General features: G+C 46.8%; 1 protein-coding gene across 1 annotated transcript in view; it reads left to right on the plus strand.

The window, feature by feature from the left end:
* Positions 1 to 5,256: 5,256 nt before the first annotated feature.
* LOC144501859 (transient receptor potential cation channel subfamily V member 1-like) overlaps positions 5,257 to 24,356 on the plus strand; it is a 69,223-nt gene continuing 50,123 nt past the window's right edge. The window contains exons 1-3 of the mRNA XM_078225905.1: positions 5,257 to 5,494; positions 19,519 to 19,907; positions 22,211 to 22,380. Of these exons, the coding sequence (XP_078082031.1) occupies positions 19,603 to 19,907; positions 22,211 to 22,380 (475 nt within the window). The 5' untranslated portion in view covers positions 5,257 to 5,494; positions 19,519 to 19,602. The remainder of the gene's footprint in view (positions 5,495 to 19,518; positions 19,908 to 22,210; positions 22,381 to 24,356) is intronic.

A 24,356-nucleotide genomic window follows, 5' to 3' on the forward strand; every position in this document is an offset into this window, starting at 1 on the left:
AGTTCTCACCCTCTGTGGAAAAACAAAGCAGAGAGAAAGGCAGCAAAGGTCAGTGTTAGATTGCTGGAGTTTTAACATCAGGCAGCAGTCACCATCTCTGAAACACCACAAATTGAGTCAGTCCTGTTGTCTCTACACAGCCCTCCCCATTCCCAAGTACCCCCACATCCCACACAGATGGCATTTGCTTCTCCAAGCGAGTCTCCCGCTCCTGTAAGGGGAGAGGTGACTCTGAGCTCAGTGTCTTACAGGATGGAGCTTGAGTTTCATCTGCATTGTTCTGCCCGATTCCGGCCAACCCGTGTGTCAGTCCTGTGTCATTGTCAACAAGAGGAAGAGCAGATTGCCGATCAGCCTTTGTATTTGTGTTTTCAGCTACATGTGGGTACTGACCCACAGACAGAATCTATAACTGATCTCAGGTATTGATCACAGTTGATTGTTTACATGTATGAGTGAATATTAATCAACACGAACAAATAAAATATACGAAAAAATGTATTTCTGACATAGTTCCTATAATTCCAAAACAATAAGGAAGATTTTTAAGGTGTTTAAACATTTGTTGCGGTCTATGTACATTCATTCTGGTGTGTAAATATTCATTGTGCACATTACAATGTGTTATGATTATATTCATGGAATCTTACAGGGCAGGTAAGTGGCAGATGGAATTTAATGCTGAAAAGTGTGAGGTGATACACTTTGGAAGGAGTAATTTGACAAGGAAGTACTCAATGAATGGTAGGACACTCGGAAGTTCTGTGGAACAAAGGGACCTTGGTGTGTAGATCTCTGAAAGGACATGTTTCTGGGTGGTGAAAAAGGCATATGGGACACTTGCCTTTATCAATGGAGGCATAGATTACAAAAGCACAATCTATGCTGGAGTTGTATAAAATGTTGGTTAGGCCACAGCTGGAGCACTGTGTGCCGTTCTGGTCACCACATTATCAGAAGGCCCGTCGAGTCTGCACCGATATGTGAGAAACACCTGAACTCCCATCTAATCCCACTTGCCAACACTTGGCCCATAGCCCTGAATGTTATGATGTGCCAATTGCTCACCCAGGTACCTTTTAAAGGATGTGAGGCATCCCGCCTCTACCACCCATCCACCCAGTGCATTCCAGACCATCACCACCCTCTGGATAAAAAGGTTTTTCCTCACATCCCCCCTAAACCTCCTGTCCCTCACCTTGAACCTATGTCCCCTCGTGACTGACCCTTCAACTAAGGGGCACAGCTGCTCCTTATCCACTCTGTCCATGCCCCTCATAATCTTGTACACCTCGATCAGGTCGCCCCTCAGTCTTCTCTGCTCCAATGAAAACAGCCCAAGCCTACGCAACTTCTTCATAAATATTCCATCCCTGGCAGCATCCTGGTGAATCTCCTCTGCACCCCCTCCAGTGCAATCACATCCTTCTGATAATGTGGCGACCAGAACGGCACACAGTGCTCCAGCTGTGGCCTAACCAACATTTTATACAACTCCAGCATAGATTGTGCTTTTGTAATCTATGCCTCGAGTGATAAAGGCAAGTGTCCCATATGCCTTTTTCACCACCCTGCTAACATGTCCTTTCAGAGATCTACACACCAAGGTCCCTTTGTTCCACAGAACTTCCGAGTGTCCTACCATTCATTGAGTACTTCCTTGTCAAATTACTCCTTCCAAAGTGTATCACCTCACACTTTTCAGGGTTAAATTCCATCTGCCACTTATCTGCCCATTTGACCATTCCATCTTCTTGTAGCCCAAAACACTGCGCCTCACTGTTAACCACCCGGCCAATATTTGTGTAATCGGCAAACTTACTGATCCTACCCCTCACATAGTCATTTATGTCGTTTATATAAATGACGAATAATAGGGGACCCAACACAGATCCCTGTGGTACACCACTGGACACTGGCTTCCAGTCACTAAAGCAGCCTTCTGTCATCACCCTCTGTCTCCGACAACTGAGCCAATTTTGAATCCACTTTAATTATACTATGTGCATTTACCTTCTTTACCAGTCTCCCACGTGGAACCTTGTCAAAGGCTTTGCTGAAATCCATATAAACTACATCGACTGCACTACCCTCATCTACACACCTGGTCACCTCCGCAAAAAATTCAATCAAATTTGTTAAGCATGACCTCCCTCTGATGAAGCCATGCTGACTATCATAGAGTCCCTACAGTGTAGAAGGAGGCAATTCGACCCATCGATTCTGCACCGACCATAGTCCCACCCAGACCCTAACCCCGTAACCCCACATATTTACATTGATAATCTCCCTGACACTGAGGGCAATTTAGCATGGCCAATCAACCTAATCCGTACATCTTTGGAATGTCGGAGGAAACTGGAGCACCCCGAGGAAATCCCTGACCAAGCCTTGCCCCTCCAAGTGGAGAGAGATGCTCTCCTTCAGAAGTTGTTTCAATAGTTTCCCTACCACTGACGTGAGACTCACTGGTCTGTAGTTCCCTGGTTTATCTCTCTAACCCTTCTTAAGCAGCAGAACCGCATTAACTGTTACCCAGTCATCTGGCACCTCCCCTGTGGCCAGAGGGAAATTGAAAATTTGGGTCAGAGCCCCTGCAATCTCCTCTCTTGTCTCCCACAGCAGCCTAGGGCACAATTCATCTGGACCTGGAAATTTATCCACTGTTAAGGCTGCCAAAAACTCCAATACCTTGAACTTCCCTGTGTTCATTTGCTCAAGAACCTCACAGTCTCTCTCCCTGAATTCCATATCTTCTTCCTCATTCTCTTGGATGAAGATGGATGTGAAGTATTCACTCAACACTCTACCAATGTCCTCTGGCTCCACCCACAGATTGCCCCCTTGGTCCCTCATGGGCCCCACTCTTTCCCTGGTTATCCTCTTCCCATTGATATACTTACAGAATATCTTGGGATTTTCCCTACTTTTACCAGCCAGAGCTTTCTCATATCCCCTCTTTGCATTCCTAAATGCTTTCTTAAGTTCCACCCTAAGTTCCACCTCACTAATGCCTCCACTGATTTGCTCCCCTTGTACTTGTTAAAAGTCTTTTCTTCTCATTGTATCCTGAGTACCTCTGGTCATCCATGGTTCTCTGGGCGTGTTACTCCTTCCTATCACCCACAGGGAGCATGCTGGGCTTGCACCCTCCCTATTTTCTTTTTGAATGCCCCTACTGCTCTTCTATAGATTTTCCCATTAGTAGCTGTTCCCAGCCTTGGCCAAATCCTGCCTTATTTTACTAAAGTCCACTCTCCCCAATCCAATGGGTTTCCTCTGGGTGCTCCAGTTTCCTCCCACAGTACAAAGATATGCAGGTTAGGTGGATTGGCAATGATAAATTACCCCTTCGTGTTAGGGGGATTGACAGGGTAAATACGTGGGATTACAGGGATTGGACCTGGGTGGGATTGTTGTCTGCGCAGCCTCGATGGGCTGAATGGCCTCCCTCTGCACTGTTGGGATTCTGTGAAAGCTTTTTTTTGCAATTTGCCTATTTCCTTGTCCATAACATATTTGCTGGAGTTCAGAAGAATGAGGGGGGATCTCATAGAAGCAGTGCCAGATTTAGACTTGATGAGGCCCTAAGCTATATAAAGCTTGGAAGCCCCTTGTTAAAAAGTTACACCAAAAGGTCTCACAAAGGTGCGTACCAAAACAGGACCTTGGGTCGCCACAAAAGAATTGAAAACATAATTATGCCTTTTAATTATTTAATAGCAAGGTATTTAAAGTGAAAAATACAAATTATTTTCAAATGAATGCATTTACTGATTACATATTTATCATTGGGCTGGCTTGATCTCTCTCATAGATTTTGGTAATTTTTTGAGTTGCTCTTCAAGCTGGTGCTTTCTTTTTCTTTTCTGGTATCCGCTCTTAAATGTTCTCTTCATTGTAAACCTTCTGAAATTTTGTGAGGCCCCTGCGGATTGTGAGGCCCTAAGCTGTAGCTTGTTTAGCCTATGCCTAAATCTGGCACTGCATAGAAGTCTATAAAATTCTAACAGGACCAAACAGGGTAGATGCAGGAAGGATGTTCCAGATGGTGGGGGTGACCTGAACCAGGGGTCATAGTCTAAGGATAAAGGGTAAACCTCTTAGGACTGAGATGAGGAGAAACTTCTTCACCCAGAAAGTGGTGAGCCTGTGGAATTTGCTGCTACAGAAAGCAGTTGAGGCCAAAACATTATATGTTTTCAAGAAGGAGTTAGATATAAAGTAAAGTTTATTAGTCACAAGTAAGGCTTACATTAACACTGCAATGAAGTTACTGTAAAATTTCCCTAGTCGCCACACTCCGGCGCCTGTTCGGGTCAATGCACCATAACCAGCACGTCTTTCAAACTGTGGGAGGAAACCGGAGCACCCGGAGGAAACCCACGCAGACACGGGGAGAACGTGCAAACTCCACACAGACAATGACCCAAGCCAGGAATCGAACCCGGGTCCCTGACGCTGTAAGGCAGCAGTGCTAACCACTGTGCCACTTGGGGCAAAGGGGATCTAAGGATATGGGGGAGAAGGGGAGAATCAGGTTATTGAATTTGATAATGAATGGCGGAGCAGGCTTGAAGGGCCAAATGGCCTCCTCCTGCCCCTATTTTCTGTTTCTAATATGTATCATCTAGGGACATGAATTGCAGTGTATGAATATCCATAGTGCTGTGTGAATATTTATTGCACTGTATTGATTTTGTAAATTTATATTACTCCGTAAATATTTATTACGCTGTTTATTGCTCAGTGATAATATTCATAACCTGTGTGAACACTTAATGTCTGCACTAAACTAAGAGACAAAGGGACGCTGCCTGAATACATTAAGCATTAAGCCCGGATATTCATACTCCATAATCTAAAGATTTTACTCTTTTAACTCCACTCACTTCATGATCAGAATTTAATTGTACTTCAATAGCAGATATCACCCAGAGTCTGCACTTAGATCATTGACAGTTACTCAGTATGCAGACACATACCCATAAGCTTCTTGTGGGATGCTAATTGCCTATATCTGTGAGTAAATGAGCCCATTAGTTCTCCAGCAATCCTTCAGAGCGTATTGCATTACGCTGATCAAAGAGCTTTCTCTGATAGCTTCTGTAGGCAAAATCCCAGTTATCGAACTTGGTACTAACTCACTCAAGGCTGTGCTGGAGTCTCCTGATACACCCAGGGGACTCCCTGCAAGATCGCTCAATCTCCAGCATTCTATTATCTCTCTCCTTTTCTATTTTAGGCAAATAACATCACGTTCCATGTTAAAAGGCAAACAGATGGGCTGGGGAGTTACCCTCCCTGAGTCCACTCTCTTTCTAGTCAGTTCCTCCTTGCGATGAAGGTACCTGAACTCTGCTCCGACTGTGCCTGCTTCAGAAGAGGAAGCCCTTAAAAAGAAAAGGCAATTTTGGATTGATTGATTGATTGTTGTCACGCCAGAGGACACCCACAAGGACAATCCGAGTCACATGTGCGCCCTATGAGAGGTGTAAGTATAAAGACAGGTAAAGAGCAGTCTCCCCATCCCTCTGTCTGCATTTGGTTGTCCTTCTGATTTTTCTGTGCATCTTTGCATGTTCAGGATGTTCGAGTTTAGGGTGGTGAAAGCATCTTAATTCAGAAGGGCTTTGTCAGTTTTTTGCATCCTCAGTTTCAGCTGCAGAGAAATCGATCTCACGGACGGAATGACCGCAGACCAAACTCAGTTTATTCTACTTGTATTTTGCCTCCATTCTCGTGCTCCCTGATTCCTTAAATGTGGAATCTCCAGAGTACCTCCCCACATTTTAAGAATCTCTCCCACCCATTCACTCCCTGCCAGGTTCCCCTGTAAGTGGCCTTAAATGATGCCAACCCAGGCATGATCGGCCAAATGGCTTCCTCCTTGCTGTGTAATTCTTACCTCTTCCTTGCATCAAGGTGTCTGGAAACAATTTTTAAACAAAAAGGTTATATAGAAAATCTTTCTGTTTATAGTGGAATCTGTGCCATGTGCCCTAGAAAATGAACTCCATGTTTACCAGGTAAACCATGGCGGCACAGTGTTTGGAACTGCTGCCCCAGCGGCAGGGACCCAGGTTCGATTCCTGGCTTGGGTCACTGTCTGTGTGGAGTACAAAGAACAAAGAAAGTTACAGCACAGGAACAGGCCCTTCGGCCCTCCAAGCCTGCACCGACCATGCTGCCCGACTTAACTAAAACCCCCTACCCTTCCGGGGACCATATCCCTCTATTCCCATCCTATTAAAGAACAAAGCAAAAGAGTTTCCACGTTCTTCCCGTGTCTGCGTGGGTTTCCTCTGGGTGCTCCAGTTTCTTCCCACAGTCCGAAAGACCTGCTGGTTAGGTGGATTGGCCATGCCAAATTCTCCGTCAATGTACCCGAACCGGTGCCGGACTGTGGCAACTGGAGGATTTTCACAGTAACTTCATTGCAGTGTGAATGTAAGCCGACTTGTGACTAATAAATGAATAAACTATAAACTAAACCATGCTTTCCTCATCAATGTATCTCTCATTAGAGTAGTGATGGAGAGCACTGGGCCCAGATAATCTGAAGAATGAGAGGTGATCGCGCTGAAACACATAAAATGCTTCGAGGACTTGGCAGGGCAGGTGCCAAGAGGCTGTTTTCTCTTGAGTGACGAGTCCTGAACGAGGGGATATGGTCTCAGGGTTAGGGATCAGCCATTTAGGACTATGACAGAGAGAAATTTCTACCCCAGACTGTTGTGGATAATCGGCCACTGAGTATGCTCAGGACTGAGATCAGTATCTTTTTGGCTACGAAGGGAATCAAGGGACATGGGGATAATATGGAAAGGGGGAGCTGTTTGAGAAGATTAGCCACAATCCAATTGAATGCCAACCAGGCTCAAGAGGCTGTGTGGAATACCCCAATGTTTCATGTCTGATGCTACAATCAGCGTGGAGGTGGGATTAATGACAGAGTGATGGGAACAGAGATGTGTATGTACAGTCCAAGATGGGTGGAAAGTATCAGGATGGAAGCTTTTCCCTCCCAAAGTTGAAAGCACTCTTATCAATAGTCAAATGTTCGGTAACCCACGAAGGAAATTAGGAACATGTAAGGACTGGTTAGAAGAGGAGATGGCTTTAACTAGGACATTGAAACGAAGAGTGAACCAGTGCCTGAAGTGGGGGCTTCAAACAGCAACAGGGGAACCAAGGTACTGCTGGAGACACCATAGACCCAGATTCACATGACTGAAGGGAGCTGCTGGAGAGTTGAAAGTAAAAGAAAGGCATTAAAGCAAATTACTGCGGATGCTGGAATCTGAAACCAAAAGGGAAAACGCTGATTTCTCTTTTGTTTGGCGTCCAGATGACCCTTTGTCAAAGCTTTGAGCTTTTTTCATCAGCTCTTTTCTCGTCAGCTCTTTTCTCTCCTTACAGAAGCTGCCAGACCTGCTGAGACTTTCCAACATTTTCTCTTTTGGTAAAAGAAAGGCATGTTGCATTTACCCATAAAGTAATGAGATCTGTAGTTACTCATGCAAAGACCTCTCGGGAACTAGCAGAGGCTGTTGGCAAATTCTCAAAACAAAAAAAATCAATTTATTTAATGACTCATGATTGTTTCGCTGGGTTTCTTGCAATGATAACTTTTAATTCCCAGAGATTCCATTGGCAACCTGTCTTATCACCCGATAGGACCAGTAAAACAATCCTGCCAATGCCCAGAGACTGTCCAAACTCAAATAGGTCAGTAAAGGTCCTGTCGTTTAATTGAATGAGACACATTCAGAATTCAGTTGGTGTTCTTGAACAGTATTCTGGCTATTCAACAACTCAGCAAGGAACTGGCTGGAAAGAAATGCTGATTTTGAGTCTAAAAGGATTAAATTATGCACCTCAAGCAGGTTCAATTGGCCTTGGACAGGGCAGCAGACGTTCAGTAGAGTGATACTGGGGTTAAAAAGGTTACATGATGAGGTGGTTTACATAGACTAGGTTTGTATTCCCTTGAGCTTAGAGGATTAAGGGGTGATCTAATTGAGAGTGGTTTAAGAGGATTAAAAGCTTTGATAGGGTAGATTGAAATATTTACTCTGGTGGGGGAATGCAGAACGAGGGGCAGTAACCTGAAAATTGGAATAATTCAGGGGTGATGTCGGGAAGCATTTCTTCACACGGAGGAGAGTGGAAATATGGAACTCTCTCTCCTTCAAAAAGACACTGAGTCTGGGGACCAAGTGAAAATTCAGAACTGAGACTTTGTGAGTGGTTAAGAATGGTTATGGAACCTGATGGAGTTCAGATTCAGATTAGGACATGGTCTATTTGAATGGCGGGAGAAACTGATTTGAGCCTTCTCCTCGCTTCAGATGTTCCGAATCATCTCTCTTAAGTGAAGATGTTTTTCGCCAATACCTGTCTGTTTTATCATAGAATCATAGAAACCCTACAGTGTAGAAAGAGGCCATTCGGCCCATCGAGTCTACACCGACCACAATCCCACCCAGGCCCTATCCCCATATCCCTACATATTTACCCGCTAATCCCTCTAACCTACGCATCTCAAGACACTAAGGGGCAATTTTAGCATGGCCAATCAACCTAACCCGCACATCTTTGGACTGTGGGAGGAAACCGGAGCACCCGGAGGAAACCCACGCAGACACGAGGAGAATGTGCAAACTCCACACAGACAGTGACCCAAGCCGGGAATCGAACCCAGGTCCCTGGAGCTGTGAAGCAGCAGTGCTAACCACTGTGCTACCGTGCCGCCCTTTAAATGAATCCCCATTAGCTTCAGTCTGTTAGCTTTGGTTTGATGAGACCCACCTTGAATCACTCAGCCACAATGTAAACTCCTACAGTGCTCAACCCCTGGCAAACGGTGATTGAGTAAGTGTGTGTAACCACTCACAATCTCCCTACAGCTAAACATGTGGGTGGCACAGTGCTTAGCACTGCTGCCTCACAGCTCCAGGGACCTGGGTTCAATTCCAGCCTTGGGTCACTGTCTGTGTGGAGCTTGCACATTCTCCCCGTGTCTGCGTGGGTTTCCTCCGGGTGCTCCGGTTTCCTCCTACAAAGTCTGAAAGTGACCCGAACAGGTGCTGGAATGTGGCGATGAGGGGATGATCATTGCAGTGTTAATGTAAGCCTTACTTGCAACAAATAAATAAACTTTACATTCCTTACTGAATTACAGGTTTTTAAAATACAATCAACCCCACAGTTTTGGTGTCAGGCCAGTTTCAAAAACACCAAGGAAGGTTTTGGTTACATGAGCGCCACATCTCAGAAACACTTACCTCACCTCGAAGTACTTTGAACGGCAATGGTTGCTGTTATGTGCTCAAACACAGCAAGATCCCAGAAGCAGCGGCACAGTGAATGGCTGGTTAAATTTGAAAACAAAATTGTTTTTAGCAGTGTTGGTTGAAGGAGGAATGCTTTTTTTTATTTTTAAATTTTTTGCTCCATTCTTGAAGTTACAAAGCCAGTGCTCAGAGTGGAGCGGGCAATCCCGAATCCATCTCCTTGCTCGCTCCAAAAACCAAATTCCAATTCCAATTGAATCCAATTTATGGTCCTCACAAGCGAGACAAGCAAGATCCAAGCTGACACAATGAAGCATTGCACTCCATCTTGGGCTTGATCTGACACTTGATCTTAGCCAAAAGACCGAGAGGCATTGGAGGAATATTGAGTGCAAGGCATCTGAGTGCCACGGAATCATTGATAGAACCATAGAATCTCTAGAATGCAGAAGAAGCACACTTGGCTCATCGAGTCGGCACCAACACTCTACTAAAACCAACCAGGGACAAGGTCTCGGGCCTAAGCTTAACATCCCATCTGATGATGGGACCCACGGGCGATGGGCGGCACGGTAGCACAGTGGTTAGGGGCGGCACGGTAGCACAGTGGTTAGCACTGCTGCTTCACAGCTCCAGGGTCCCGGGTTCGATTCCCGGCTCGGGTCACTGTCTGTGTGGAGTTTGCACATTCTCCTCGTGTCTGCGTGGGTTTCCTCCGGGTCTCCGGTTTCCTCCCACAGTCCAAAGATGTGCGGGTTAGGTGATTGGCCAGGTTAAAAATTGTCCCTGGGATGCGTAGGTTAGAGGGATTAGCGGGTAAATATGTGGGGGTAGGGCCTGGGTGGGATTGTGGTCGGTGCAGACTCGATGGGCCGAATGGCCTCCTTCTGCACTGTAGGGGTTCTATGATTCTATGAGCAACACCTCCAGCAATGATGCACCCCTTCGGTGCTGTTTCAAGCTTTGACTGGATCTTGAACACAACTCCTTTTGGGAAAAAAGTAAGAGGGCCGGTAACCTGAAGATCCTACTCCTTTCAAATCATAGAAACCCTGCCGTGCAGAGGAGGCCATTTGGTCCATCAAGCCTGCACCAACAGCAATCCCACCCAGGTCCTATCCCCTTAACCCCACATAATTACCCTGCTAATCCCCCTGACAGTTAGGGGCAATTTAGCACGGCCGATCCACCTAACCCACACATCTTTGGACTGTGGGAGCAAACCGGAGCACCCGGAGGAAGCCCACGCAGACATGGGGAGAACATGCAAACTCCACACAGACAGTCACCCAAGTCAGGAATTGAACCTGGGTCCCTGGCGCTATGAGGCAGCAGTGCTAATCACTGTGCCACCGTGCTGCCCTCCAACTGCTCCTCCATCCTGATGAAACTGGCATCAATGAAGGGATAGCTGTAGATATTTATCTATGAACCAACATCATTAAAAAGAGATTATCTTGTCAGAACCTCATCACTATTTGTGGGAACTTACTGTGCACGAATTGGCTGTTGTGATTTCCAATAAAATATTGTGTACATGGCAAGATTCCCTCTCCGGCTTTGGGGTGTCCTGAGGCCTGAAAGGCGATATAGAAATGCAAGCCTTTCTTGGTTTAGATCAGCTCAGTAGCTGCAGACAAAGAGAGATTGGATCAGAACTTGTAATTGGTCTTCTCACTGTTGTTCTGCAGGTAACAACTATTTTGCACAGTTAGATTCCAGCAGCAACAGTGAGATGCCTGAAAGGTTAGTCGGAGTTTCGGTGATGCTGTTTGAGGGCACATTGCCATCCTCGGACACTGAGGAAAACTCCCCTGTTGTTCCTTGAATAGGGATTTGAATATTGGTGTTTTCAATCTCCCTTCTGAACCATTGGAACAGGCAGAAAGGCTCAACATCTGAGGATAAGGGATAGCAAATTTATAACAGAGTTGAGAAGAAACTACTTCTCCCAAAGGGTTGTGAATCTGTGGAATTCGCTACCCCAAAGTGCGGTGGATGCTGGGACAGTGAGTAAATTTAAGGAGGAGTTAGACAGATTTTTAATTGGTAATGGGTTGAAGGGTTATGGGGAGAAGGCAGGAAAATGGGGATGTGGAGCATATCAGCCATGATCGAATGGCGGAGCGGACTCGATGGCCAAATGGCCTAATTCTGCTCCTATAACTTATGAATTTATGAATAACCCACCCAAAGGACAGTTCCTGACAATGTGGCACCCTTTCAGTACTGTACTGGGTGTCAGCTCAAGATTGTGAGCACAATCCCCTGGCATGGGATTTGTACCTGAAACTGTCTGATTCAGAGACAGGAATGTAGGAAACGGAGCAAAAAACTAGTCGGGGAAGATCATCCCTTCACTCCCAGGAACCTCCAAGATGCATTATTGCAACAACGACAACACTTCAAAAGTAATGCATTGACTGCAAAGCACTTTGGGACATCCTGAAATACGGTATTCCACCAAAATATCAACCTCCATTCACCAAAATTGGCACCGCCAAACCCCTTTCTCAATTGAAATGGCTTATGGAGAAAGACAAGGGATTGGGGACACCCCATTTTGATCCAACCTGAGCAGCGGAACCAAGGTGGATTTGCATCTGCTGAAATCAATGCCTTGTACTCCCTTGAGTTTGGAAAGTGAAAAGGTGGTTAGATCAGAGTGTTGAGCATTATAAAAATATTCACTGGGTAAATAGATACATAGAAACTAGAAGCAGGAGTAGTCCGTTCAGCCCCTTGAGTCTGCTCTGCCATTCATTTTGAGCATGGCTGATCATCAAATTCAATATCCTGACCCCCCCCCCCCCCCTTTCCCGCATATCCCTTGATTCCTTTAGCCCCAAGAGCTATATCAAATTTCTTCTTGAAATCAGGCAACATTTTGGCCTCAACTACTTTCTGTGGTAGTGAATTCCACACATTCACCACCCAGGGTGAAGAAATTTCTCCTCACCTCAGTTCTAAAAGGTTTACCTCTCATCCTCAAACTATAACCCCCTAGTTCTGGATGAGGGGTCATAGAAACTATTTCCTCTGTTGGGGGAATCTAGGACAAAGAAGACACATTCTTAAAATTACAGCTCGTCCGTTCACATAAAGGGTTGTGGAAACCTGGGACGCTTCCCCCAAAATGGCTGTGGATACTGGGGGACAACTAGAACTTCCATGAATTGAGATGGATAGATTTTTGATGGATAAAGGCATCAAGGGATATGGAGGTAGAGTAGGAAAGTTCCTCCTTCCAATTCCATTCCACCTTCCAAAGTTATGCACTTTGGAAGGAGGAATGGAGGCATAGACTATTTTCTAAATGGGAAAATACTTAGGAAATCAGAAGCACAAAGGGACTTGGGAGTCCTTGTTCAAGATTCTCTTAAGGTTAACGTGCAGGTTCAGTCGGCAGTTAGGAAGGCAAATGCAATGTTCGCATTTATGTCGAGAGGGCTAGAATACAAGAGCAGGGATGTACTTCTGAGGCTGTATAAGGCTCTGGTCAGACCCTATTTGGAGTATTGTGAGCAGTTTTATACCCCGTATCTAAGGAAAGATGTACTGGCCTTGGAAAGGGTCCAGAGGAGGTTCACAAGAATGATCCCTGGAATGAAGAGCTTGTTGTATGAGGAACAGTTGAGGACTTGAGGTCTGTACTCGTTGGAGTTTAGAAGGATGAGGGGGGGATCTTATTGAAACTTACAGGATACTGTGAGGCCTGGATAGAGTGGACGTGGAGAGGATGTTTCCACTAGTAGGAAAAACTAGAACCAGAGAGCACAACCTCAGGTTAAAGGGATGATGCTTTAAAACAGAGATGAGGAGGAATTTCTACAGCCAGAGAGTGGTGAAGAGATAGATAGGTTCTTGATCGAGAATGGGGATGAGAAAAATATCAGCCATGATTGAATGACAGACAGACTTGATGGGCCGAGTGGCCTAACTCTGCTCCTATGTCTTATGGTCTTATGGTCTAATTGAAATGCATTTTAGTCATGATATAATAGATTGGAAGAATAGATTCAAGGGGCTGAATGGCTTCCTCCCTTTCGTGTGGAAAATATTACTGGGCAGGGTCTCAAACAGGCATTCTCCATAGGTTCCGCTGCTGGTCGTGACTTTTTTTGTTTTCGGATATGCTGAATGTCTTTGTTAAAAAAATGAACTCATGTTCTGAGTGTTGAAGGATTTTGAGGACACTGAGAGTCATTGTTCTAGACAAGGGAAGTGGTTGCAGAGATGCAGCACAGAACCATAGAACAGTGCTGATGGCATTAGGTTTTGAAAGCAGATTGGTGCATCACTGGCCACAGTAACAAGGGAATGGCAGGGGGAGGCTTGTTGAAGAGGAACTGATCAAACATTTCCACTCCAGGACACGCAACAGGCTGGTTGAAGCCAGCAACCCAGAATCAGAGCTTCCTTCACTCTGACACCACACGGTCACTGAGGGCAAGTGTAGTTGATCCCAAGGTAAGGAGAAGCGCACCATCCGGCTGGTAATTGGAGAATTTGAATTTTGTCTGAAGGCAAAGGGGGAATCTCAGTTTCGGGAAGTGAAGTTTCATGTTGATTACCACTGGCAGTGATTGTACAAACCCCATATCCCTCGGCACAGTGGTTAGCACTGCTGCCTCACAGCGCCAGGGACCCGGGTTCAATTCCTGGCTTGGGTCACTGTCTCTGTGGAGTCTCAGTAAGTAGTCTCACAACACCAGGTTAAAGTCCAACAGGTTTATTTGGTAGCACGAGCTTTCAGAGCATTGCCCCTTCATCAGGTGATAAAAGAGCAGCGCTCCGAAAGCTTGTGTTACCAAATAAACCTGTTGGACTTTAACCTGGTGTTGTGAGACTTCTTACTGTGCCCACCCCAGTCCAACGCCGGCAACTCCACATCATGTGTGGAGTCTGCATGTTCTCCCCGTGTCTGCGTGGGTTTCCTCCGAGTGCTCTGGTTTCCTCCCACAGTCCGAAAGACGTGCTGGTTAGGTGCATTGGCCGTGCTAAATTCTCCCTCAGTGTACCCGAACAGGCACCAGAATGTGGTGACTAGGGGATTTTCACAGTAACTTCATTGCAGTGTTAGGTTTTTGGGATCGGACAGAGAGAGGACATGTCCCCATTTCTTCATGCTCTGCCTCTTTTCATCCGGTTCACATTCCACCCTTGTTGCCCCCTGTGATGCCTTGCCCTTATCTTGTGGCTTGTTCTCTCCTTGTCTTCTAGGTCTTTTTCTTATATATTATTATTCGTGTTAGTTTTTTCTTGTGCGGGCTGGTGAATGGGGGGGTACCCTCGTGTGGCAGAAGAAAAAAGGGGGGGATTGGGGGGGAAAACAAAGGAAAAAAGGGTGATGGTCTGCTTCTATTGTACTTTAGGAGGTTGGGCGGGGCGGGGGGGGGGCGCGGGGGGGGATCCCAGCCTCGGGCGAGGTCGGAGATTCCCATCCCAGATCTCCAGGGTGACTGTAAGTGCAATAGAAAATCCCTGTGTGACCAAGAACCAACAAGCCAACTGTCACGCAAGATAACTTTCACATGATGTTGGGAACGAAATAGAATTTGATTTGATTTGATTTGATTTATTATTGTCACCTGTATTAGTATACAGTGAAAAGTATTGTTTCTTGTGCGCTATACAGACAAAGCATACCGTTCACAGAGAAGGAAAGGAGAGGGTGCAGAATGTAGTTAGGGTGTAGAGAAAGATCAACTTAATGCAAGATAAATCCGTTCAAAAGTAAGCTGTTCTTGAGTCTGTTGGTACGTGACCCCAGACTTTTGTATCTTTTTCCCGAAGGAAGAAGGTGGAAGAGAGAATGTCCAGGGTGCGTGGGGTCCTTAATTATGCTGGCTGCTTTGCCGAGGCAGCAGGAAGTGTAGACAGAGTCAATGGATGGGAGGCTGGTTTGCGTGATGGATTGGACTACATTCACGACCTTTTGTAGTTCCTTGCGGTCTTGGGCAGAAACTGATTTAGTTGGCGGTGTGTTTCCCGTAAGAAGGATATTGTATCAATGAATGTTACAATGAAGTTAATTTATGTGGAGGGTGTTTTATAGAGGGGTGTTTTTAAAACTTGTTTATTAATTTGTCACCGAATACAAGCTTACATCATCCTGCCCAAGAGGCAAAATCAATAGCTCACTGCACATTGGGAAAGATTGACATAATTCCTGTGTTACTGATAGGCTAATAACAAAATATAATCAGAAAATGTTATAGATTGGGATAAATGTGCGTGCATTTTACAGAAGAGAATGTTATGCGAAGATCATCTTAAGTGATGCAGGCATTATTCTCATAAATCTCACACAACCTTTTTGATTAGATTCCAGCCTGTAATTCACTCCTGGGGCATCCATTATTATCCACGTGAAGCAATTGATGCTGTTGATTAGATTCCAGACCCACTCCCTGGTGTTCATTACAGGGATAGGACCTGGGTAAGATGTGCTGTCGGAGGGTCAGTGCAGACTCAATGGGCAGAATGGCCTCCTTCAGCACTGTAGGGATTCTATGATTATCCTGTAACAGCTGCATCGTCAGAAGTGGCACCTTTCAATTGAGATGTAAACACGAGGCTCCATCTGCCCTCTCGGGTAAAAGGTCTCATGACACTGATTCGAAGATGAGCAAAGAGAGTCCTCCCCAGTGTCCAGGCCAACATTCGTCTCAATTTACACCGCGAAAATGGATTATCTAAACAGTATCCCCACACTGCAGCCTGGGATCTTGCTGTGCATAAATTTGATGTGTTTCCTACATCAGTGACGACACCTCAAAATTACTTCATTGGCCATTGGAGGTGCTTTGGTGTTCTGAAAGGTGCTATATAAATGCTAGTTCTTACTTTGAATGGTGCATTCTGAATTGGAACTCGGGAGACTCCGTACTGAGAACGGGATTCTGCTCTGTATATATTCAGTACTCGGGTACCAGAATATAATGGGGTTAACCAAATTCCCCATTCCGTGGCTGAAATGACATTCCTCCCTGTGAAAATTCCCCAGTGGAAAACAATGAGGAGAAACGTCACCGAGAGTTTTGTGAGCAGACCCTTGGCTGTGTGGATATTCAGCGTAGATATTGTGCCAGATTCCTGGTTTGAATTGCATTCTGATCTAATTCTGTACTGGAGCAAGATTTTACAATGAAAGTGTCTGCACAATTCTCACGCTCATACAGCAGCCCCACTGTGCTGTACTGATCCGTCATCCCAAATACTTTGCCACTGACCCCAGGCAACACTTAAAAAACACAAGCTTTATTTTCTTTCTTAAGAATCACATGTCCAGCCTGCTTTTTTCTTCTACTGTCTTTCCCAGCAGACCTCTACTTTAGGCCCCACACCACGGTTATGGGTGTGATGTGTGTGGTAACACAGTAAGAAGTCTCACAACACCAGGTTAAAGTCCAACAGGTTTATTTGGAATCACGAGCTTTCGGTGACTCACCTGATGAAGGGGCAGCGCTCCGAAAGCTCATGATTCCAAATAAACCTGTTGGACTTCAACCTGGTGTTGTGAGAATTTGGGGTGGTACGGTGGCACAGTGGTTAGCACTGCTGCCTCACAGCTCCAGGGACCCGGGTTCGATTGCCGGCTTGGGTCACTGTCTGTGTGCGTCTCCCCGTGTCTGCGTGGGTTTCCTCCTGGTGCTCCGGTTTCCTCCCACAGTCGAAAAATGTGCGGGTTGGGTTGATTGGCCATGCTAAATTGACCCTAGTATCAGGGGGATTAGCAGAGTAAATATGTGTGGTGATGGGAATAGGGCCTGGGTGGGATTGTGGTCGATGCAGACTCGATTGGCCGAATGGCTTCCTTCTGCACTGTAGGGATTCTATTCTATTTCATTCTTACTGTGCCCACCCCAGTCCAATGCTGGCATCTCCACATCATGTTAACATAGTGGTTATGATACTTGTCTAGTTTCCCACAGGACGGGATTAATGATCTGAAGACGAATCCCAATCCCACCATGGCAAATTCACATTCACCAAATCAAGTGAAGCTGGCATAAAAACCTAGTCGCCGAAATCTTGCTGCCGTTTACCCTGGCGGGGTCTTCCCACGGGTTACTTGGCAGCGAGGGGTGCATTCAATGCGAAACACCATGGATAACGGCAGGACCATAAGATCCCACCGCCAGTAAACGGCATGCTGCCATGAAACACGCTGCAGCGGGGAGGAAAACCCCACCCAGTATCAGCAATGGCAACCACAAAATTACTGGATTGTCGTATAAATCCTTCCGAATCACCAGTGTCCTTCAGAGAAGAAATCTGCCATTGTTACCCGGTCTGGCCCACAGCAATGTGGCTGATTCCTCACTGCCCTCGGAAATGCTCTATTGTCATCGACTTCAGGGAGCATAAAGGAGAACATGATCCTGTCTACATCAACAGGGATGAAGTAGAAAAGGTCGAGAGCTTCAAGTTTTCAGACGTCCAGATGGCCAACAACCTGTCCTGGTTCCCCCCACGCCGACACTATAGCTAAGAAAGCCCCACCAATGCCTCTACTTTCTCAGTAGGCTAAGGAAATTTGGCATGCCAGCTACGACTCTCACCAACTTTTACAGATGCTCCATAGAAAGCATTCTTTCTGGTTGTATCACAGCTTGGTACGGCTCCTGCTCTGCCCAAGACCGCAAGGAACTACAAAAGATTGTGAATGTAGCCCAATCCATCACGCAAACCAGCCTCCCATCCATTGACTGTGTCTACACTTCCCGCTGCCTCGGCAAAGCAGCCAGCATAATTAAGGACCCCTCGCACCCCGGGCATTCTCTCTTCCACCTTCTTCCTTCGGGAAAAAGATACAAAAGTCTGAGGTCACGTACCAACCGATTGAAGAACAGCTTCTTCCCTGCTGCTGTCAGACTTTTGAATGGACCTACCTTGCATGAAATTGATCTTTCTCTACACCATAGCTATGACTGTAACACTACATTCTGCACTCTCTCGTTTCCTTCTCTATGAACGGTATGCTTTGTATAGCATACAAGAAACAATACTTTTCACTGTATGTTAATACATGACAATAATAAATCAAATCAAATCGAATCAAATCACTCAACAATCCAAGTTTTCGAGAAGGTAGCTTACCACCAGTTTTTCGGGGTATCAGGGAGGGGCAATAAATGCTAGCCTTGCCAGGACACTCACATCCCCGAATAAAAAAGGTAAATCCTCCACATGGCCCCTTTAACAAAGTCTTTGGTGAAAGCTCCCCCTTTCCAATACCTCATCTTTGGTTCGGTATCGCAGAGTCAGAATGGCACAGGAGGCCATTTGGCCCATCTTTACGTTGTTGAGTATATCCATCTGAAGCCCTCTGGGATGTGTTTTCACATTAAAGACCTGACAGAAATGCAAGGTTCTGTTATCATTCCCCTCATCGCTCGGCTTAATTATTTCAGTTTCATTGCTGATCTTGTCTGGGATCTGTGAAAGGTCTACTGCATGCTGATTTGGGGATTTGAATCTTATAAAATTCAGCCTCTGAAACCTTAGCGCTGACAGCACATCGTATCACTGCGAACAAACTGAAATTCTTAACACTCTCACAGACATTGACAACTACATGTTTGCAAACTGGGGTATGTACACTCTGGGGGCGGGGGGGGGGGCGGGGGGAGGGGGGGGGGGGGAATGGAATTGGGGACCTATTATGGGGGGATTCACCAGATTGCTATCAACCCCAGGACAGAACACAGAATGAGAGACATGCATGATATCTTGAGAGTTCTGCATTCTTTTGCTTGATCAAGTATCATTTATTAATTCTATTGCCATTCACTTAATAAAGAGACTTAATGATAGAAGGCCCTGTTTCCCCTTTGAGTGGTTGACTCTCTCAGGAGTCAGGCCATGGGCTTGTCAGGTCCCAGAGATATCGATAGGTTGTCCCTGAACAGAAAAATACACCTTGTGAATTTAAACGCAGTGGTCACTGCGGAAGATGGTAGCAGGATAGAGACAAGTTGCATTTACATCAGGTCTTCAGTGGAGAAAAATATCCTGAAGAACTTCAGAGAGGCGTAATCAAAGTTCCTGTATATATTGAATAACACTTTGTATTATTGGGTAAAAATACCTGTATATATTATATAGCACACCGTGATATTGGGTAGAATATTTCCTTACACAACACACTTTGCATCATTGGATCTAATCGGACATTGAAAGTATTTCTTGCTGAATGTTTTTTCTTTTCCAGGGTGTCTGAAGATTGTAACAAGCCCTCTTCCCAATCCTCTCCCGTTCGGATGACCCTGTGCCGAACACAGCTTGCGCTGTTGGAATGAAACGGCTTCAAAGCGACGATGCCGACCAGTCCGAGGTCACTGACGAAACCGGTTTGAATCCGGACATGGATGAGGTATTCACCGAGGATGAGGAGCTGGAAAATTCCTTTACAGCTCCGGGGTATCCAGCTGTGTCCAAGGGCCCGTTGCCATCCACCCCCAACCTTTTAAAAAGGACACAGCAACCAAACCTCTTCCGCGAAGGTGATGCTTCAAAGGTCAAGGCGCCGATGGATTCCGTTTTCTCAAAGGGCTATCCTTTACAGAAATCCAGTAGCCCAGTGGCCCAGCAGAAGGTGAAGTAAGTGGGCAGCTTCTGATGATCATCGGAACCAATACCTCCTTCCGTATCTGGGTGTCATGCTTAGTGTTATAGGACTTCTGTGAAACACCTTGGAATGTTAAATACACATAGAATCCCTGCAGTGCAGAAAGAGGCCATTCGGCCCATCGAATCTGCACTGACCACAATCCCACCCAGACCCTATTCCCATCACCACACATATTTACCCTGCTAATCCCCCTGATACTCGGGTCAATTTAGCACGGCCAATCAACCTAACCAGCACATCGTTAGACTGCGGGAGGAAACCGGAGCACCCGGAGGAAACCCATGCAGACACGGGGCGAATGTGCAAACATCGCACAGACAGTGACCCGAGGCCGGGATCAAACACGGGTTCCTGGTGCTGTGAGGCAGCAGTGCTAACCACTGTGCCACCGTGCCGCAGTGCTGAAAGCCTGAGTGGCAGTGGCTGTTTGAAGTAGTATTCAAAGGCACCATATCTTTATAAAGTATTGTATGACAGCAGAAATGGAATCACAGAATGGTTACAGCACAGAGGGAGGCTGACCAGAAAGTGAAAAACTCTAGAGAGATCGGGGACACAAAATGAAACGTGACTGAAGGTCTGTGAGGTGTTTAAACACAGTGCAACCTGTCTCGAGTGCTCAAGCGGTTAATAGACACTGGGCCCTGTAAACACGCAATTTGTCTTTCTCAACTTAATATGTGACTCACAGACTGTTTTTAAAGATTTGCAAAGTTGCGACAAGACAAGACTGAATGATATAGTTTATTTCTCAGTTATTTAACAGATGGAGGTTTGTAATTATCTCGTGTCAAGCACCACCATCGAGGCTACACAATGTTTTCTCACACTGTTTCTGTGTTCCACCACATCAACAACAATTGCATTTATATAGCACCTTCAACATAGGAAACTGCCTCAAGGTGCTTCACAGGAATGTTTTCCAATAAAATTTGATACGGAGCCACAGGAGATGTCAGGACGGGTAGCCGGAAGCTTGATCTCAGAGGCAGAATTTTTGGAGTGTCTTCCAGAAAGCAGGGGGGGGGGGCGGGGGGGGGGGGGGGGGGGGGGGGGGGGAGGGAACAGAGAAGATGAGGGAGGGGATTCCAGAGCTTAGGGCCCAGGGCAGCTGAAGACACAGCCACCAACGGTGGAGCGATGGAAATCAGTCAATGTACAGGGTAGCGGAATTGGAGGAGTGCAGACCTACTGACGGAGATTAGAGTGATAGGCAGGGGGTGGGTGAGGACTTGGAGGGGTTTGGAAACAGGGATGAGAATTTTAAACTTGAGGCGTTGATGGACATTGATAAATGGGGCTGCACGGCGGCACAGTGGTTAGCACTGCTGCCTCACAGCGCCAGGGACCCGGGTTCGATTCCCCGTTCAGGTCACTGTCTCTGTGGAGTTTGCACACTCTCCCCATGTCTGCGTGGGTTTTCTCTGGGTGCTCTGATTTCCTCCCACAGTCCAAAGAGGTGCAGGCAAGGTTAATTTGCCATGTTAAATTGCCCCATAGTGTCAGGGGGCTAGCAGGGTTAATACGTGGGGTTATTTGATTTGATTTATTATTGTCACATGTATTAACATACAGTGAAAAGTATCGTTTCGTGCGTGCTATACAGACAAAGCATACCGTTCATAGAGAACATAGTGTTATAGTCATAGCTAGGGTGTAGAGAAAGATCAACTTAATGCAAGCTAAGTCCATTCTAAAGTCTGACAGCAGAAGGGAAGAAGCTGTTCTTGAGTCAGTTGGTACATGACCTCAGACTTTTGTATCTTTTTCCCGACGGAAGAAGGTGGAAGAGAGAATGTCCGGGGTGCGTGGGGTCCTTCATTATGCTGGCTGTTTTGCCGAGGCAGCGGGAAGTGTAGACAGAGTCAATGGATGGGAGGCTGGTTTGCGTGATGGATTGGGCTACATTCATGACCTTTTGTAGTTCCTTGCGATCTTGGACAGAGCAGGGGCCATACCAAGCTGTGATACAACCAGAAAGAATGCTTTCTATGGTGCATCTGTAAAAGTTGGTGAGAGTCGTAGCTGACATGCCGAATTTCCTTAGCCTTCTGAGAAAGTAGAGGCGTTGGTGGGCTTTCTTAACAATAGTGTCGGCATGGTTATGGGGATAGGGACTGGGTGGGATTGTGGTAGGAGAAGATTCGATGGGCCGAATGGATTCCTTCTGCATTGTAGGGATTCTATGAAATCATTGAGTGCATTACAACCTGTCTTGCCTTTGGATGTTTGATGTGTTCTGTTTCATTGAAGCGTTTATTGGTTTCCATAGGACCCAACCCTTGAGTTCAGTCAGAAGCAGTGAGGGGAATTCAGTGCTGAAAACCTATGAGCGGCATTGGCTGTTTGAAGTAGTTTCCAAAGGCAAGGCCACTGAGTTAGATGGACTACTGGAGCACCTGATCAAAAACAACGAGCGTCTAACCGACTGGAAATTTAGAGGTATTGTTTCTTCCTTTCCTTCCTGATTTCTCTTCTCCTTCATGGACTGAACTTACTATGATGTGGAGATGCTGGCATTGGACTGGGGTGGGGCACAGTAAGAAGTCCCACAGCACCAGGTTAAAGTCCGACAGGTTTATTTGGTATCAGGAGCTTTCGGAATGCTTGCTCACTCACCTGATGAAGGGGCAGCACTCTGAAAGCCTGTGATACCAAATAAACCTGCTGGACTTTAACCAGGTGTTGTGAGACTTCTTACTGAACTTACTATCACCTGGGAGGCAGCTACCCCTCAGTACCTCGCCCCAAGTGTGAATCTAAAGGAGAAATCAAAGGACTTTTCCCAACCTCAGGAATTCCGAAAGTGCTTCACAGCCAGTGAAGTACTTTTTGAAGTGTCATTCCTCTTGTAATTTAAGAAACACGGGAGCTAATTTGCACACAGCAAGATCCCACAAACAGTAATATGATGACAACAGCCAGGTAATCTCTTCTTCAGAGATCTTAGGGTGGGATAACTATTGGCCCCAGGGGACTTGGAAGGGCTCCCCTTGTCCCTCTTTGAACAATGGCCATGGGATCTTTTGTGAGCACCTGAGAGGCCAAGTGGAAGCTCGACTTTGCATTTCATCCAAAATCCAACACTTCCGACAATGCAGCACTTCCTCAGCACTGACCCTCTGAGAGTGCGGCACTCCCTCAGTACTGACCCTCTGACAGTGCGGCACTCCCTCAGTACTGACCCTCTCACAGTGCAGCACTCCCTCAGCACTGACCCTCTGACAGTGCAGCACTCCCTCAGTACTGACCCTCTGACAGTGCAGCACTCCCTCAGTACTGACCCTCTGACAGTGCGGCACTCCCTCAGTACTGACCCTCTGACAGTGCAGCACTCCCTCAGCACTGACCCTCTGACAGTGCAGCACTCCCTCAGTACTGACCCTCTGACAGTGCAGCACTCCCTCAGCACTGACCCTCTGACAGTGCAGCACTCCCTCAGCACTGACCCTCTGACAGTGCAGCACTCCCTCAGTACTGACCCTCTCACAGTGCGGCACTCCCTCAGTACTGACCCTCTGACAGTGCAGCACTCCCTCAGTACTGACCCTCTGACAGTGCGGCACTCCCTCAGTACTGACCCTCTGACAGTGCGGCATTCCCTCAGTACTGACCCTCTGACAATGCAGCACTCCCTCAGCACTGACCCTCTGACAGTGCAGCACTCCCTCAGTACTGACCCTCTGACAATGCAGCACTCCCTCAGCACTGACCCTCTGACAATGCAGCACTCCCTCAGTACTGACCCTCTGACAGTGCGGCACTCCCTCAGTACTGACCCTCTCACAGTGCGGCACTCCCTCAGCACTGACCCTCTGACAGTGCAGCACTCCCTCAGTACTGACCCTCTGACAGTGCGGCACTCCCTCAGTACTGACCCTCTGACAGTGCGGCACTCCCTCAGCACTGACCCTCTGACAATGCAGCACTCCCTCAGTACTGACCCTCTGACAGTGCGGCACTCCCTCAGTACTGACCCTCTCACAGTGCGGCACTCCCTCAGCACTGACCCTCTGACACTGTGGCACTCCCTCAGTACTGACCCTCTGACAGTGCGGCACTCCCTCAGTACTGACCCTCTGACAGTGCGGCACTCCCTCAGTACTGACCCTCTGACAGTGCGGCATTCCCTCAGCACTGACCCTCTGACAGTGCGGCACTCCCTCAGTACTGACCCTCTGACAATGCAGCACTCCCTCAGCACTGACCCTCTGACAGTGCGGCACTCCCTCAGCACTGACCCTCTGACAGTGCAGCACTCCCTCAGCACTGACCCTCTGACAGTGCGGCACTCCCTCAGCACTGACCCTCTGACAGTGCAGCACTCCCTCAGTACTGACCCTCTGACAATGCAGCACTCCCTCAGCACTGACCCTCTGACAATGCAGCACTCCCTCAGTACTGACCCTCTGACAGTG

Source organism: Mustelus asterias, chromosome 12 (assembly GCF_964213995.1).
Source record: "Mustelus asterias chromosome 12, sMusAst1.hap1.1, whole genome shotgun sequence".
NCBI classification, from domain to species: Eukaryota; Metazoa; Chordata; class Chondrichthyes; order Carcharhiniformes; family Triakidae; genus Mustelus; species Mustelus asterias.